This window comes from Ovis canadensis, chromosome 3 (genome assembly GCF_042477335.2).
Source record: "Ovis canadensis isolate MfBH-ARS-UI-01 breed Bighorn chromosome 3, ARS-UI_OviCan_v2, whole genome shotgun sequence".
NCBI lineage: Eukaryota > Metazoa > Chordata > Mammalia > Artiodactyla > Bovidae > Ovis > Ovis canadensis.
Genome location: NC_091247.1, coordinates 186,690,031 through 186,707,628, shown reverse-complemented (window position 1 = coordinate 186,707,628; position 17,598 = coordinate 186,690,031). Strand labels below are relative to the sequence as shown.

Genomic DNA, 17,598 nt, shown 5'->3' with positions numbered 1-17,598 from the left:
TGCAATGAGACCAAAAAAGAAATTTTTTTTTTTTTTTTTAAGGAAGCAAGTCACTAGGTCCAACCCAGACTCAAGGGTTGAGGGGAAACACAGTGTATGAATACCAGGGGGCTAAGGGTCGTTAAGAGTCATACCAGAAGCTGCACAATCACCAAACAATAAGTCAAAATTAATAGGGTATTTTGTTTGGGGTGATTTTTCTAGAGAATACAATTCATCTGGTTCTTAACCTCTCTGAGTTTTTTGGCAGAGACCAATTTGCTGGGTGACCTGACAAATCACACTCTGTGAGTCTCGGTTTCTTTTTCTGTAAAATAAAGGGATTGGATTAACTAATCTCAAAGACCCTTTCCAGCTCTGACTTGATGCTTCTATGTTTTCCTTATTAAAAGATACTTACCACTTAGATCTAGGTATTAATCATCATTTATCCTAAATCATTTTATCCTATTCATATTACAAATTGCACAAAATCCTTTAAAAACATATGCAAAAGAATAAGAGAATATGAATAAAGAAAAAATTCACTTAGAAGAAAGGAACATAAACCTGAAAGCTGCAGAGGCTTTTGAAGATGCCAGCGCTGGCCCTCAAATTTGACCCAAAGGCCTGTTCTTTGGAAGAAAGACAGAGATTATCCCAGAGTCAATTCCTGCTCTTGGCTCTCCTCCATGTTGGCCAAGCTGGTTCCTCTCTTTGAATGACCAGTTAGTAAAAATAGACAAAATCCTATTTGCAGAAGGCAAGTAGTCTCCAGGATGGGGAGCTTGGGGCAATGCCCCTCCCAGCTAGGGGCCTGCTGGGGGCCCCTAGAGAGAGTTGAGTGGTACAGATGGGGGAGGAAATAGAAGAGAAAGATTGCAAAGGAGGAAGAGGACCCCCAGGTTCCTTGAGAAAGAGGCACTGGCGATGGGGTGATCCAGCCTGCCAGGGTCCAGGAAGCAGGTCCAGTGCCAGGGGTGATGGGTGGATGGAGCAGGGGGCTCCTTGGTGCCAGAGAGCCCTGGAGGCAGCACTGGGAGCCCTCTGGTCAGGGGCTGGGCAGATGGCCACAGGCCTCCCTGTTCAGCCCTCCATTCATCTTTGTTTGCAGAGACTTGTCATTTGAGATGGCCCTGTGTGTTTCTTTGTCTGCAGGACTAGGCTTGGAATTACCTGTTCCACAGCAAGAGCCGATGGAGCTGGGCCACCGACCAGGTAGGATGGGCAAGCAGGGACATGCTGAGTGCACATGCAGGGCCTCTGGAGGGACCCCTGAGGATAGCAGGGACCAACCCCTCCCCCTCTTAGTCTTGCTCTGGCCTCTAGACCTGCTGTGTGGTCCCGACTTCCTTGAGGCTTCTATCTGAAGACAGAAGGAAGAGGAAGGGCACAGAGGGTTGCTGATCCCCTCCCATCTGCCTGGTCTGGGGATTATGACCCCACCTTAGTGTCGCCTCTTGTAACCAAACGCAAGTTCATGTGCCCATGGCACAGTGAAGCCATGTAAACCAAAACATCAGAGTTTAGAGCCGAAAAAAGTTCCTTACAGGGCCAAGCAAGGAAAATGGGTGGCTCATGCTCAAAACCCCTGAACTCCTCAATGGTTTTCAGGCAAAAGATTTTATAGGCTTTGGGGGGAAGGCTGTAAGGTGTGTGACTTCCTTCTGATTGGTTGGTAGTGAGATAACAGAGTGGTGTTCTAGGAATCTTGGGCTCCAGTCTGAAGCTTTCATCCTCCACCAGGGTGGAGACCTTACTTCTTTTGCGAAAAACTCAAAGATATTCCTTGAGGAGGAACTAGGATCCTGCCTTAATCACTGCATTTTTGTTTCTTTTTTTCTGGCTGCAACACACAACTTGCGGGGTCTTAGTTCCCCGACTGAGATCGAACCTGCACCCTCAGCAGTGAGAGTGTGGGGTCCTAACCACTGGAGTGCCAGGGAATTCCCTGCAATATACTTTTTAAAATTATTTATTCATTTATTTGGCTGGGCTTCCCAGGTGACTCTGTGCATAAAGAATCCATCTGCAATGCAGGAGATGCAGGAGATGCGAGTTCAACCCCTGGCTCTGGAAGGTCCCCTGGAGGAGGGCATAGCAATCCACTCCAGTATTCTTGCCTGGAGAACCCCATGGACAAAGGAGCCTGGTGGGCTACTGTCCATGGGGTCAGACATGACTGAAGTGACTGAGCACACACACACACTGGCTTTCTGAGCCGGGGCAGGAGATACGTTCCCAGCCATTGCAGCTCTCCTGACCCTAAAGGGCAAGTGGAGGGTGAGCAGGCAATTAAGATAAACTGTGTTTAGAGGAGGCAGGCAGTAGCACAGCCTGGGAGAAACAGGAGTATGGATCCTGGAGACCTGCCCGCTTCCTCCTCACTATTCTCCTCCCCACCATCATTACCCACATGGAGCTGAAGTCAGAGTATCCTGTTCTTGCCCCTTTGTTGTCTGCACAAAAGAGGAGAAACCTGTTCCCCCAGACCAGACTGCCTTCCCTCCCTCCTGTCTTGTGGCTCTGGCCAACAAACAGGCAGCCAAGAAAAGGGCGCCTCTGGGGACGAGGCTTCAGGATGGGGACAGTGAACCTTCTCAAGAGAATACAGGCAGACAGCAGTAAGAGCACTCAGCACTGGCCTCATCAACCATGGCCCTGCCTTGTGCTTGTGGGGAGATGGAAGCCCAGCTCAGGACAGGGCTCCTCCTGAGCCCACAGGGCTGTGTATCTTTCAGGAGTACCGGAGGATCCATCCAAAACATTGTGGAGGGACAGCTACCACCTGAAACTGAGGATTGTGGGGGTGGCTGTATGTGGGGAGGGGGCAGAGACAGACCTGTCTTCTGTATTTTGCCCAGTAAGAAGGTGTTTATTATATACCACGTGTAAAATGCTATATAAAATGTGTTGTAAGTCACAGTGCAGGGGGTTGTAAGGTGAACTGTTACTGGTCATTAGGAAAGAAAACATCACTGGTTAGACCAGAGCGCATTGATTGTCAGATGCAGCCGGATGTCAAGGATGATAACATGAAAAGAAAGGATATTTCAGAATTGATGAGCTGCAGGGTGACCCTGGGTCTGACTCCCCTGCAGCCATCTACTCATTCACTCCCTCACTGATGGGTGCCACCGGCATCTCTGATGCACAGGGTTCTGGTGGGTGCTGAGGGGAGGCCCAGGACCGACTCACCTGTGGAGCCACTACCATGACTCCCCTCCCTGATCAGGGAGAGAAAATAACAGGGTTTGAAGCTTACAAGGATGGTGAGAGGGGAAAACCCAAAGAGATGCATGGAGCGTGCTGGGAACAGAGTTGTAAGGAGGCATTGGCTCCACCAGCTTGAGGTGGGTGTCAGTGAGGACTCCCTGGTGGGGCTGAGTTGGAAAGAACCTGGAGGATTTTGACTTAGGGGAAAGGAGGAGCTGGACTTCCAGGTAGCAGAACCAGTCTGAGCAAAGGCTGGGAAGTCGGACATCATGAAGTGTGGTGGGGAAGGAGTGGCAGTTTGGCTGGAGTCCCAGGGATCTGGGAAGAGAATGAGGAGAACTGCGGGCTTGGGGCAGGAGATTCCCGGGAACTGGAAGTCAGGGCGAGTGGGGATGGGGACAGGGAAGGGGAGAGATGGGGTATGAGAGCACGGAAGTGGCTGGGATGACACTACTCCATGAGCTGGAGAGCAGAGGAGAGAAGTGAGGTTGGGGAGCAGCTCTAACTGGGGACAAAAGCCGGCCAACCCAGCTCCAGTACTTTCTAGCTGTGTGACTTGGCCAAGCGGAAAGATGCCCTCTGCCAGCTTTCACAGTCGCTCACTGGATTGTTGGGGGTCAGGGGTCAGGGGTGGTGGATGGAGGGGGTTCAAGGTGCAGAAGGGAACTAACCAAATGGAGTCAGTTCACTAAAGCACAGAGAGGTCACCTCCTTTCCTGAAGGTCACACAGCTAGCCTCAAGGCTGGTCAGGCTGGGGCTGCAGCCCCTGTGGTCAAAAACAGTGAGGGCTGCCTTGTCCAGTGGGACATTTTTCAGGCTACTACCCTCTCTCTTGGTCTCTCTCCTGATTTCTCACCCATGCTTCCGTCTCCCATGACTTCTTTCCGTCCTACCCACACCCCCCCCCAACACCCCATACCATCCTTTTTTTTCTGCTCTGGGTTGTCTGTCTGTTCCCCTTCCCCACCCCCATCATTGTTTTCCTACCCTCCACTTTCTGCATGTCTGTCTCCTCTTCTTCCTTCCCTGTTTCTTCCCTTTTCAGGTACAACCACTCTGACCAGGGCCCATCCGAACAACAAGAAGGAAGGCCAGCAGGACACGGACCCCTGGAGAGCTGTCCATAGCCCTTTGGATACCTCCAAGCTCAAGTACCAGGCCCCAGTCTCCCCGAAGCCATCCCTGTACCGAGGAGACAGCCCCCGAAGCAGCTCCCTACGGCGGGCCTCCCTGGAGGAGATCCCGCCTCCACCCCCTTCAGCTGTCAGCCGGGGATCCCCCTGGAGGGACTCAGACCCGGAATCCCTGAAGAAGGGGAGCTTCAGACCCTCCTCGAGGGAGAGCAGGGCTTCCTTACGAGAAGGGGCTCAGCCATGCCAGGTGCCGAAGGAAGACCCCGACTCTGGGGCCCAGGGCCAGAGCGGCAGCAGCATTCCCAACAACATTCGTCACAAGTTTGGGAGCAACGTGGTGGACCAGCTGGTCTCTGAAGAGCAGGTGTCAGAACGGGGCACAGGAAGCTAAGGGTGGAAGGAGGGTCAAGCATGGAGATGGGCAATGAGGACCCCTAAGGAAGTTGCTCTTGAGTACAGAGTCCCTGTAATAATATCATCAGTGAGTAGTGTTTACTGCACACTTGCTATGGGCCAGGCGCTGTGCACTGTTTAGTATTTACATCTAACTGTTCAATTTTGCCAGTGAGGGAGGTACTATAATAATCGTCATTTTACAGATTAGAAGCCCAAGCTTTAGCAGGCTTAAGTAAATTAACTCAAGTTAAACGGGATCCAAACTGTCTGGCAGATTCTGGAGCCCTGGTCTATAATGATTTTGCACTTACAAGATTTATGTTAGAATTAGATGCTTTTAATTTAAGTCTCCTCAAGGGGACAGGATTGACTGGGAATCAGAAGATTTAGGTTTGAATCCTGGCTTTGCCCCTGAATCCTGGGAGACTTTGTACAGCTACTTCTTCTCTCTGAACCCAGTCTCTACATCCGTCAAGTGAGGCTGACTAGATCAGGCTGGCAAATAACAGAGCCTGAATTCACGGCAGACGTCACCAATCAATGCTGGCCTTTTCCCCCCACTTGATACATCATTGCAGGAACTCCGTGCTGATCAACTGAAAGTTGAGAGAAAACTTACCTGCCTACCTGCCACTTCTGGTCAAACAGATATTTTGAGGCATTTTGAGACATATTTTCAGTCACCGTCTCAGCCCTCATAATGGATACATTATATAGCAGGCCGGGCGCTAGTCATTGTTTCTTTTTTTGCTGTTGTTCAGTGGCTAAGTCATGTCCAACTCTTTTCAACCCCATGGACTGCAGCACACCAGGCTCCCCTGTCCTTCAGCATCTTTTTTAACAGATGATAAATCTGGAGCTCAGAGAGGTGAAATGATCTGCCTGGGGTCACAGAACAAGTAGAAGAGCCAGGGTCAGAAAGGCTATGGGTGGGTCCCTTTCTACTTTATCATCTTAAGGTGGGGTGACCCTTGCACCTCTTAGTTTGGGAGGTCAAAATCCTAAACTCCAGACTCCACTTGGAGGATCTTGCCCCAGCTTGAGGTTGACAGTATGGTCATTATCTCTCTCTGTCCTTCTTCGCTTAAGGAACGTGCCATTTCTCTCTCTGGCCATCATTGTCTTGGGCTTAAATTAAGAGATCTGTGTTTTGTTTTGGTTTAAATCCAGCTGTGACCCAGATCACAAGTGTCATCAGGCCAGCAAATATTAGAACTGGAAGTTATTTCAAAGACCACCCAGTTCTACCTCCACCCTCATTTCAAGAGTAGGGGAACTGAGGCCCAGAGGGGAGCAGAGACTTGCCCAAATTAGCAGCTGGTATATGGCAGAGTTGGGACCCAAACCAGGTTCCTGGCTCCTAGGCCTGGGCTCAACCACTCCTACCATTGTAGGAGGCCAACCAGGACTTCCTTCTCTAGCTGTATGCTGGATTGAGTCCCTGCCCTGAGGCCCAGTTTCCTTCTTTATGAATTGTGGAAATAATACCACCTTATAAACATGTCCCCTGGTGCTGTTCCATAGGGCTTCCCTGGTAGCTCACATGGTAAAGAATCCTCCTGCAATGCAGAAGACCTGGGTTTAATTCCTGGGTCAGAAAGATCCCTTGGAGAAGGGAATGGCAACCCACTCCAGTATTCTTGCCTGGAAAATCCCATGGAGAGAGGAGCCTGGTGGGCTATAGTCCATGGGATTGCAAAGAGTTGGACAAGACTGAGCAACTGACACATTCACACGTTCAGTGTGGGGAGAAGTTTTCATGATCATTTTCTTCCTTGATGCCTGAGGCCCATGTGAAAGCTGAGGTGGTATGGGAGGGTGAGGGCGTTCAGCTATGCCAGCTCCCAGGACTGGGAGTTGGTTGAAGGCTGCAGGCTTAGGGTGGGGAGGAGTGGTGAGGGCAGGCTCCAAGGGAGGAGAAATTAGAGGGGAGCTGTGGGATTCACTTTGCTTCCCTTCCTTTTGTCTTCTCTCTCCCTCCTTCCCTTCCTGCTTAGGCTCGAAAGGCCATTGGGGAAGCCTTGGAGGGCCAGAAGAGGGCAAGCTCATGGCCCAGCAGGATCCAGAGCCCCACGGAAATTACCTCCATCTTTTCAGACTACTATGATCTGGGCTACAACATGCGTTCAAACTTGTTTCAAGGTCAGGCCAAAAGACAAGGGTATGGGCTATGAAAACCCACAGCCTTCAAGCTATTGGGCCAGAAAGGACCTGGATTCCCAAAGGAATCTAAGACCCCAGGATACATCCCCAGGGACACTCACTTGACAGCCACCAAGGGCCACCTGTATGCCAGGCCTTGTGCCAAGTGCTGGGGATGTCCAGTCCCCTGGCCACGTCTGTCCTCACGGAGCAGATGGTCCCTCCCAGTTGACAGTCAGCCCTACCTCCCCCTGTCCCTCTGGTGTCCTAATCTGCCACGAGGAGGCCAGTGGATCTCTGGTCTGGCCTGCTTTGATTACAGTGACAGTATCAGACCTCCTGGGTTCAAAGTTCAGCTTAGCCAATGGGTATGGCCTCAGGCAGGATCCTTAACCTCTCTGAGCCTCAGCCAGCTTTCTTGGTTGTTGTTATTTAGTTGCTGAGTCATGTTCATCTCTTTGCGACCCCATGGACTGCAGCATGCCAAGCTCCTCTGTCCTCCACTGTCTCTCAGAGTTTGTTCAAATTCATATCCATTGCATCAGTGATGCTATCTACTCATCTCATCCTCTGCCTCCCTCTTATCCTTTTGCCTTCAACCTTTCCCAGAATCACAGTCTTTTCCAATGAATTGGTTCTTTCCATTAGGTGGCCAAAGTATTGAAGATTCAGCTTCAGCAATAATCTTGCCAATGACTATTCAGGGTTGATTTCCTTTAGAATTGACTGATTTGACAATCTTGCAGTTCAAGAGACTCAAGAGTCTTCTCTAGCACCACAATTTGAAAGCATCAATTCTTCATCACTCAGCCTTCTTTACGGTCCTTCTTTATGTACTTTCTTGGTACAATGGGGCTTATAACATGACAGGATTTTATGAGGAATCAGCTTACTATCTGACAGGCCAGTATTTTTCTTTCCCAGAGCCCAGCGGGGGCACCTCTGGGGCAAAGTATGTGTCAGAGGCCAAGACATCTGCAGTAAGTTCTGTGGGCCTCTGAGGTCCTATTTGTCAGAGGAGTACCCCTAGCTCCATCTCACAGGCTGATGGGAAACAATTTCCCCAGGGCTTCTTGGTCATACAAGGTAGATCTGAAACTCAAATCCAGGTTTTCCTTCCACCTGCAAAGCCCCAGAGTCTTTTCCCAGTACTTGGTCACCTCCCAAAATATGACCCTGTTCCCAGGGGTCTGATTGCTCGGATGGGGGTCCTTGGTGAGCAAGGGGCAGCTTCTCTCTGTCCCCACATTCAATTTTGGCCTCATTGCAAAATATCAAGTCTTTCTGGCCCCTTTCTTTCCTCCCTCCTTACTCTGTGCCTTCTCAGTGTCCTCAGGGCCTGGCAAACCTCCTACCTGGCTCAGATCCTCATCACCCAAGGAACTAGACAACCACTGGAAAACTTTCTGAGTTTTCCTTTGAGCTTGAAGAAGAAGTAGTGCTTGGGGAGAGAAGAGAGAATACAGCCTCAGATTGTCCCTTTCTGAGTCTTGGGAGTTGGCCTTCCATTACAATTATCACTCAGTAATTTTATGTATGTCTTTATATGGTGATGTTTGAAGTGAAGAGAAGTCACTCAGTTGTATCAGACTCTTTGTGACCCATGGACTGTAGCCTACCAGGCTCCTCTGTCCATGGGATTTTCCAAGCAAGAATACTGGAGTGGGTTGCCGTTTCCTTCTCCACAAGATCTTCCTGACCCAGGGATCGAATCCAGGTCTCCTGCATTGTAGGCAGACGCTTTACTGTCTGAGCCACCAGGGAAGTCTCTCAGTTCAGTTCAGTTCAGTTCGGTTGCTCAGTCGTGTCCGACTCTTTGCGACCCCATGAATTGTAGCACACCAGGCCCCCCTGTCCATCACCATCTCCCAGAGTTCACTCAAACTCACCTCCATCGAGTCAGTGATGCCATCCAGCCATCTCATCCTTTGTCGTCCTCTTCTCCTGTCCCCAATCCCTCCCAGCATCAGAGTCTTTTCCAATGAGTCAACTCTTTGCATGAGGTGGCCAAAGTACTGGAGTTTCAGCTTTAGCATCATTCCTTCCAAAGAAATCCCAGGGCTTATCTCCTTGAGAATGGACTGGTTGGATCTCCTTGCAGTCCAAGGGACTCTCAAGAGTCTTCTCCAACACCACAGTTCAAAAGCATCAATTCTTCGGTGCTCAGCTTTCTTCACAGTCCAACTCTCACATCCATACATAACTAATGGAAAAACCATAGCCTTGACTAGACGGACCTTTGTTGGCAAAGTAATGCCTCTGCTTTTGAATATGCTATCTAGGTTGGTCATAACTTTCCTTCCAAGGAATAAGCGTCTTTTAATTTCATGGCTACAATCACCATCTGCAGTGACTTTGGAGCCCCCAAAAATAAAGTCTGACACTGTTTCCACTGTTTCCCCATCTATTTCCCATGAAGTGATGGGACCAGATAAAAGAATGATATAAAAAGCATCTGTGTATCTTCCCTGGTGGTCACATGGTAAGGAATCTGCCTGCAATGCAGGAGACCCTGGGTCAGGAAGAGCCCTTGGAGGAGGGAATGAATGACAACCTACTACAGTATTCTTGTCTGGAAAATTCCATGGACAGAGGAGCCTGGCCAACTTCAGTCCATGGGGTCACAAAGAGTTGGACATGTCTGAGCGACTGGCATGCACACGCACGCTTCAGCCAGCCTGAGAAACAATTGCTTCAAGGGAGCAAACCCATGGAGCCAGTGCAAAATAGCTTGCATCAGCTTCTAAGATGTTAAATGTTAAATTTTACCAAATTGTTGATACCATGAGCTATCTTACAATTGGCCGTAGTCCTACAATTGCCCTTTGAACACAGAGCAGTCAGGGTGTCAATCACTGCCCTACCCGTACCCTCAGCACACAGTCAACAACCCAAGTACTACTATCTCTGCCCCCCAAACAAAGGAATTGATAAATGACTCACCCAAGGGAGGACGCTGAGATAGTGGAAACAGAATCACGACTCAAATCCTAGTTCTTTTGATTCCATGTATGGTGACCCATAACCAAAAACAAACCCACCCTACACCTAGTTAGTTTTCAAATAACTATAGAAGGAAAATGCAGGTACTATATTTATTGAAAAAAAAAAACATACACATATAGGTGGACCTGTGCATTTCAAACCCATATTGTTCAAGGGTCAACTCCAGAAATTGGCAAGGGCTTACAAATTAGGGCATTGCTTTGTGCACCCAGCAGAAAGCAGACAGGCAGTGTGCCTCACCCATCCATCCCCCTCCGTCCGCCCAAGGTGGTCCTGGCATTTGCTGCTCCAGGCTGAGGAAGTGCCTGTGGCTGGACAAGAGTGGGAGGGAAGGTGGGGACAAGAGTGGGAGACAAGGTGGGGAAGGCCGCAGGAAGGTCTTTTCTCTTAGTGAGGTGAGGAACCAAGGGAAGGTCTTAAGCAGAGAATGGCATTGACTTAGATTAAAGGATCATTCCAGTTGCTGTGTTGAGAACACAGGGAGCTGGGATGGAAACAGGGAGACCAGTGAGGAGGTGCCTGCAAAAATCCAGGTGAGGTAAATGATGGAGGCTTGGTCTAGAGAGCAGGGCTGCTGCATTTTAGGACTCTGATGTGTACCATTGTGCAAGAATGGGCTTCCAAGGTGGCTCAAGTGGTAAAGAACCTGCCTCCCAACGCAGGAGATGTAGGAGATGCCGGTTTGATATCTGGGGTGGGAAGATCCCCTGGAGGAGGAAATGGCAACTCACTCCAGTATTCTTGCCTGGCAAATCCCTTGGACAGAGGAGCCTGATGGGCTTCAAGTCCATGGGGTCACAAAGAGTCGGACACAACTGAGCACATACACTCATTGTGCAATACGGTGGCACAAGGAGGTAATGGTGAAGGTGATCTGCAGGGCACAAAGGCTATTTGTGTAAGGCAGGGCAAACACAATATACTAACCAATGGATCTGGGGTGCATGAGGGGGAATAAAGGTTGATGTCATGGTCTTTGACCTGAACAACTTAAAGGGTGAGATTGTCATTTACTGAGATAGAGAACGGTCCAGGAGGACTGGCTTGAAGAAATCCTATGCCATGCTGAGTCATAAAGGTAATCTTTTATATAGTCTACTAAAATATTCAGTTTTGGTTTTCACACCTAAGTCTTTAATCCATGTGGAGTTGATTTCTGTTTTCAGTGTGAAGCAAGGATTCATTGTTAACTTCTCCTTGGTGTGAATTACCAATTTTCTCAGTACCTTTTACTGAATTATCTCATCTTTTCCCCCCAGTGACCTGCAGCGGTACCACTGGTCTCCATCAAGTTTCCTTATGTGCATGGATCAGTTTCCAGGCTCTCTATTCTGTCCACTGGTCTAATATTACACTTTTAATTATTAGGGTATTATAAGTGCCCTGATATCTGGTTGGGCTGTCTTCACTCCCCACCCCTTCACCACCACCAGCAGGAACAGCTAATGTCATAGTTTATTCTAGGCTCTTTGCTCTTCATATAAATTCTAAATCAGCTTGTCAATATCCATGAAAAATCCTGTTGGCATTTTGATTGAAAGTATTGATACATTGAATCTATAGCTCAATTTAGGGGCAGTTGTCAGTTTTATGACAATGAATTTTCCAATCCATGAGTATGGTCTGCAACCCCATTAACTTAAATCTACCTTCAAAATGTGTCAATAACACTTTACAATTTTTTTTCTGCAAAGATTATACAACTTTTTATTAGACTTGCTTTGAAAAATCTTTTATTTATCTACTTTTTGCTGCTTATTGCAAATAGTATATTTTTTTAAATGTGATTTTTTTCTAACTTTGCTGCTTATATACACAGAGGCAATTTTAATTTTTGTATATTAATCTTACATCCAGAGAGCTTACTCAATTCACCTATTAATTCCAATAATTTGTAGATTCTTTGGGACTTCTTATTTTTAATAGTAACAATGGCTCTATTTATGTGTAGCATGTAACATGAGCCAGGCACTGCTCTAAGTACTTTATATACATTTTACTTTTCATAAGAACCTTAGGCAGTATTGCTATAATCTGCCCCTGCCACCTTTTTAAGATAGAAAAAATAACTTGCTTAAGGCTACTTGCTTAAATAACTTGCTTAAGGCCACACAGCTAGGAATAGTCAGAGTTGGGGTTAAACTCTGGCAGCCTGGGACCAGAGTTCATATTATTACCCATGAGGCTCTATTCCATCTTTGTACCATCTGTCCCAGCTGGCTTATCTGGGACAATGGTGCAAATAAGCAGGTATCCTTCTCTGCTTCTTGAGTCTAGCGTTTTACTATTAAATCCAATATTTTAAAAGGAATTTGAAGGTACCCTTTATCAGATTGAGGGTTCCATTTATTCCTAGTTAGCTAGCACTTTAATTTTTTAAAAAGTCGTGCATGAGTGCTGAGTTGTATTAACTATTTCTACAGCTGTTTTTGTTTAGCTTTTTTTTGACTGTACTGCTTGGCTTGCATGGATGAGTTCCCCACCCAGACCCTCGGCAGGGTGGAGTCTTAACCACTGGACCACCAGGGAAGCCCCATAAGGTTTTTCTATTTTTGGCTGCGCCTCACAACATCTTAGTTCCCTGCCCAGGGTTGGAACCCATGACCCCCACAGTGGGAGCACAGAGTCTTAACCTCTGGACCACCAGGGAAGTCACATAGCTATTACTTAGATGATCATGTGATTTTTTCCCTTTGATCTGTTGATGTGGTAAATTATAGTAACTGATTTTTAAATAGTAAACCAAACTTGTATACCTGCGTTTAAATTAGTATAGATGCATTATCAGGCTTCCTGGATGGCTCGGGGTAAAGAATCCACCTGCCAACACTGGAGTCAAGGGTTCAGTCTCTGGGTTAGGAAGATCCCTTGGAGAAGGGGATGGCTACCCACTCCTTGCCTGGGAAATCCCAAGGACAGAGGAGGCTGGCGGGCTATAGTCCACGTGGATCACAAAAGAGTTGGACACAACTTTGCGATTAAACAACAGATGCATTATTTTTTTTTAATTTTAAAGGCTGTTTTGTAGAAAAGTGTACAAAGTCTTTATGTAGAGTATAAAGAATAATAATAACTAGTTGTGTGCCACCTCCTGGGTCAGTGGGTGGTTTTACAGGGACCTTGGAAGCCTCTCCTGTATTTCTCCCAGCTGCCTCATCTCACTTTTGTTTGACCCATTTTTTTTGTTGTTTTTGGCTCATGGCTGTGAAAGTGCTAAGTCCTAATCACTTGACCGGCAGGGAAGTCCCTGTTTGACTCTTGTTAACAATCCATTTGCTTTTCTCTATAGTGTCAGACCTCCTGGGCAGGAGACATTTGAGTACAGACCGGAAGGAGTGGGGCTTGGCTTGTGGATTGCAGGGGAAGAGCAGTCAGGCACAGGGGCCATGCTAAGGACATAGGCTCTTTCTGGCCCTTTTAACTGGGAACCACTGTAGGATTTTGTACTAAGGAGTGACTTCTGTTTCCAAGGATCCATCTGGCTGTAGTGTTACAGGACAGAACCCAGAGGGGCAGGACTTAGAAGCAGGGGGACCAGTGAGGAGGACCAGATCAGAGGCAGGATTGAAAATGGCTCCAGGCTGGTCCTCTCTCCACTAGCTCACTTCTGGTTCACAGAAACCCATGCATGTACATCCTTGCACTTGAGGGATTACGCCTGGTGCATTCTTATCTGGGGCCAATGCCCCTTGTTCCAAGCCTTGGTGCACCCCAAACTTTTGGGCAATGTGTCAAGCTCCCCAAGTGACCCCGGGAGTTATTTCACAGCTCAGTCTGTTATCTGATCTCTACTAGCCTTGGGCTTCAGTCCAAGTCTCTGATGTAACATTGTGTTCTGTAAGCATTTAAATCGATAAATACCAAATACCATAAAAATCACTTTTTAAAAAGTGGATTTCTTTCTCAATAGCATCACCGTTGCAGAACACGACCTGTAATGATTACAGTCCTTTCAAATGTGGAGCTTTATAAACCAGCAGATGGTCAATTTTTATAGATAATATATATTTGAAAATAATTTGAATTCAGGATTCTGTATTTGTTCAGTAAAGCAGGCTTGCTAATTATCTCCATTGAAATCTTCGAATTCCTTGTTAATATTTTTTGTTTATTAATTACTAAAAGATGTACCTTCAAGTCTTTCCCTATGAGAGCAGCCTTGTCAATTGCTCTTTGTAGTTGTCAGTTTTGCTTGACCAATTTTGTGATTATTCCAGTGCAGCTAGTTTAGAATTATTATGTCACCGGAATGAACTGCAGTTACTTTTATTTCTTATAGTGCTTTTGCTTTACAGTCTATTTTATCCAATATTAATGTAGTGTGACTAGATTGCTTTGTGATTTTGTGATAATTAATTCTTTTCTGTATTTCCATTTTGATCTTCTCTTTGTGTCTTTTTGCTTTAAATGTGCTTTAAATATCTTAAAACATCTATAGCCTGATCATCTGTTTTTTAAACAGCTTGTCTACTCCATTTATATTTAATTATTGATAGATTTGGATTTATTTTTATGATCTTATTTTGTACTTTCTGTTTGACCTAATTTTTCTATGCTGCTTTTTTTCTCCTTCTCTTGTATTGGATTTGAGTGAGCTTTCTTTCTTCCCCCAATCTAATTTTTGTCCTTATTCTTCCTATTGTCTCAGTGGTTATCCTTGACTTTTTTCTTTCTGGCCGAACTGTGTGGCTTGCAGGATCTTAGTTCCCCTATTGTGGAAGCTCAGTCCTAACCACTGGACCTCCAGTGAATTCCCTATCTTTGACATTTTTACATGCATAGTTAGCAAATTCTAAAGTTAATCAAGGTATTTCAGCTTTTCTGAACAATATAAAGGTGTTAAAATGCTTCACCTTTATTCTTGCCACCCCTCCAATATCAGCTAATGCGTGATTATTTTACAGGATTTTTACTCTACATAAGCAAAGTAGTTTAAGCTGCGGATTCTGGAGCCACAGGGTCCGAGTTTGAGTCCTCCATCTTTCACTTACCAGCTGCGTGACTTTAGACAAGTGACTTAACCTTTCTGTGCTTCAGTGACTTCAACAGCAAAATGGGGGTAATAACTACACTTCTTAGGGTTGTTGGGAAAATTCAGTGAGGAAGTTCTGTAAAGCTTTGAATGAAACAGTCTGTGCTTAGCACCTGCTACATCGTCAAAAATACTTACCTGTCACAGTCATCATTTTGCTCCATATATTCAACATTGTACTGTTGTTATAATTGATGTGTATTTAGATTTATTCAGGGTTTTCAATATCTTTGCCTACCATCCCTTCTTTTACCTCAGATCTTCCTTCTGGGATTATTTTTTCTTTCTGAATTATGTTGTTTAGAAGATATTTGGGGTGAGAGTCTGTTGTTGGTATTTTTTTTTTTGCTAAGCTGTGTGGCCTATGGGATCTCAGTTCCCCAAGCAGGGATCAAACCTGTGTCCCCTGCATTGGGAGCACAGAGTCTTAACCACTGGACTGCCCAGGAAATCCCTGTTGTTGGTAAATTTTACGCTCACAAAGATTTCTTTTTCATCCTATTCTTGGAAGAGTTATTGTAAACAGTTCTAGATTGTTGATTTCTTTTTGTCAGCACTTTGATGATGCTAATTTATTTCCTTTTCACTTGGATGGTTAATTAAACTCATTATTATTCTCTGTCAGTAATCTGTCTTTTCTCTGTGGCTATTTCTAAGATTTCATTGTCTCTGGTATTCCAAATTTTACTTGATTGTACCTAGGTAAGGAATTCTTTTTACTTAAACTGACTGGGGAATTGTGATTCTTGAATCTAAGGATTCATATATTTCATCAATTCTGAAAAAAAACCCAGCCACTATCTTTCCAAATATTGTCTTTCCCTGTTTTCTCCACTCTCTCCTTTAGAACTACAATTAGACATACGTTAGGCCCTCTCATTTAATCTTCATTTAACAATTTTTTATTTTCCACATCTTTATTCCCCCCCTCTATGCTGCATTCTACTTAATTTCTTTAGCTAGTATCTACTGATTTACCTTTTTTCTCATCTGTATCTAATTAGCTCTTTTACCTGTCTGTTGAATTTGTTTTTAAAAGTTATGATGTCAATTTTCAAACTTAAAGAAAAGTAGAGAGAAGAATTTAGTAAGCAGATACTGCACTTACCATCCAGCGTCAATAATTATCAATACACAACTAATCTTGTTTCATCATTTTCCTCACCCACCCATTCATTCCCACCCCAGATCATTGTGAAGCAAATCCCAGGCCTCTTACCATCCATCACCGTTCTTTTTATTTTATATTCCATCCGTTGTGTGTGCATGCTCAGTCTCGTCAGCTGTGTCTGACTCTTCGAGACCCTATGGACTGTAGCCCACAAGGCTCCTCTGTCCATGCGATTCTTCAGGCAATAATACTGGAGTGGGTTGCCATGGCCTCCTTCAGGGGATCTTCCTGACCTAGGGATTGAACCCATTGCCTTTCAACTAATATATTTCATTTCTGAAATTCCATTTGCTTCTTTTACTAACCTGTCTGTTCTTTATGGGTAGTTTTTTATTCTTTGCTTATGTTTTTATTCTCTTTTTCACAACTTCACACACTGAATGACAATAATTTTATATGCTGTAACTGATCATTCAAATCCTTGTGTCTTTTGGAATTTGGTCCTCTGATGATTTATCTGACTTTTGATCATGGTAACTATTTCCTTGTATGTGTTTTAACTTAACACACAGACCTAAATGAAAATATAGGTACCAACTGCCACATGCCAGCTGCTCCAAGGAATGTCATCTTCCCAGTATTGTGAGAAAATTGTATTCTTTTGAACAGATCAAGAGGTCAAAGCTCTGAGAGATTAAAATCTTATCTGAGGCCATACTGTCCATAAATGATGGACCTTAGGTTTGAGTCCAGGCCAGCCTTCCTCTGCCTAACCCTTCCTATCCCCTGCCCTTCCACAACCCATGATCCACAGGGGAAACTGACACCCAGAGATGAACGCTGGAGTACTTGACCTCTACTGACTTGGGGCTTCTTTTCTTCATGGGGTTCCACAGGGGCCCCACAGGAGACGAAGAGCCTCATGAAGGCTTCCTACACCCCCGAGGTGATTGAGAGATCGGTGAGGGACGTGGAGCACTGGCATGGCAGGAAGACGGATGATCTGGGTAGGTGGGGAGCTGGGGGTGGCGGAGGAGGGAACTCCCTGGGCAGGCTGTGCTGGCCTAAGGTCCTGAGAGAATCCACAGCAGCGGCCAGAGCCCTGGGGTGGGCCCGGAAGACATATGGGTTGCCACTGGGACCTGCACACTCCAGAGATCCTCTTGGTGATTTGTGCTGGCTCCTTCTCTCCTCTCTGCAGGACGGTGGCACCAGAAAAATGCAATGAACATGAACTTGCAGAAAGCACTGGATGAGAAAGAAAAGAGCAAAAACAAGAACTCAAAGTAGATACAACCCAGGAGAGGTGCCCTCCGCTCAGAGAAAGTGCTAATAAAGAAAGGCACACATCCGAATCTTTGTCTCTGCTTGGCTCCTCTCTTCACGTTGCGGGAGAGGGCAATGTGTAGCGCTGGAGAAACCTCCTGAGAAAGGACAGAAGCCCTAACAGTCCAAACTACCGTTCCCTCCTCACTCAACCCCAACCTTTCCTCCTGGGGACACGCACACACACACACACCACACACACACACACACACACACACACACACCACACACACACACACACCACACACACACACAC

At 46.1% G+C, this 17,598-nt stretch overlaps 1 protein-coding gene across 1 annotated transcript; it reads left to right on the top strand.

Annotated features, from left to right (window-relative positions):
• The first annotated feature begins 1,143 nt into the window (after positions 1-1,143).
• Positions 1,144-17,371, top strand: CIMIP4 (ciliary microtubule inner protein 4). Its single transcript, XM_069586486.1, has 5 exons — positions 1,144-1,197; positions 4,242-4,693; positions 6,723-6,867; positions 16,913-17,023; positions 17,218-17,371. Exons 1-5 carry the CDS (start codon positions 1,176-1,178, stop codon positions 17,304-17,306), a joined length of 819 nt encoding a protein of 272 aa, XP_069442587.1. The 5' UTR covers positions 1,144-1,175; the 3' UTR covers positions 17,307-17,371.
• Positions 17,372-17,598: the final 227 nt, after the last annotated feature.

Bases quoted from the DNA above. Each gene is read 5' to 3' on its own strand.
- CIMIP4 (XM_069586486.1), top strand. From the start codon at position 1,176: ATGGAGCTGGGCCACCGACCAG. The intron at 6,868-16,912 runs GTCAGGCCAAAA...GGGGTTCCACAG, and splicing joins GCGTTCAAACTTGTTTCAAG to GGGCCCCACAGGAGACGAAG. The intron at 17,024-17,217 runs GTAGGTGGGGAG...TCCTCTCTGCAG, and splicing joins CAGGAAGACGGATGATCTGG to GACGGTGGCACCAGAAAAAT.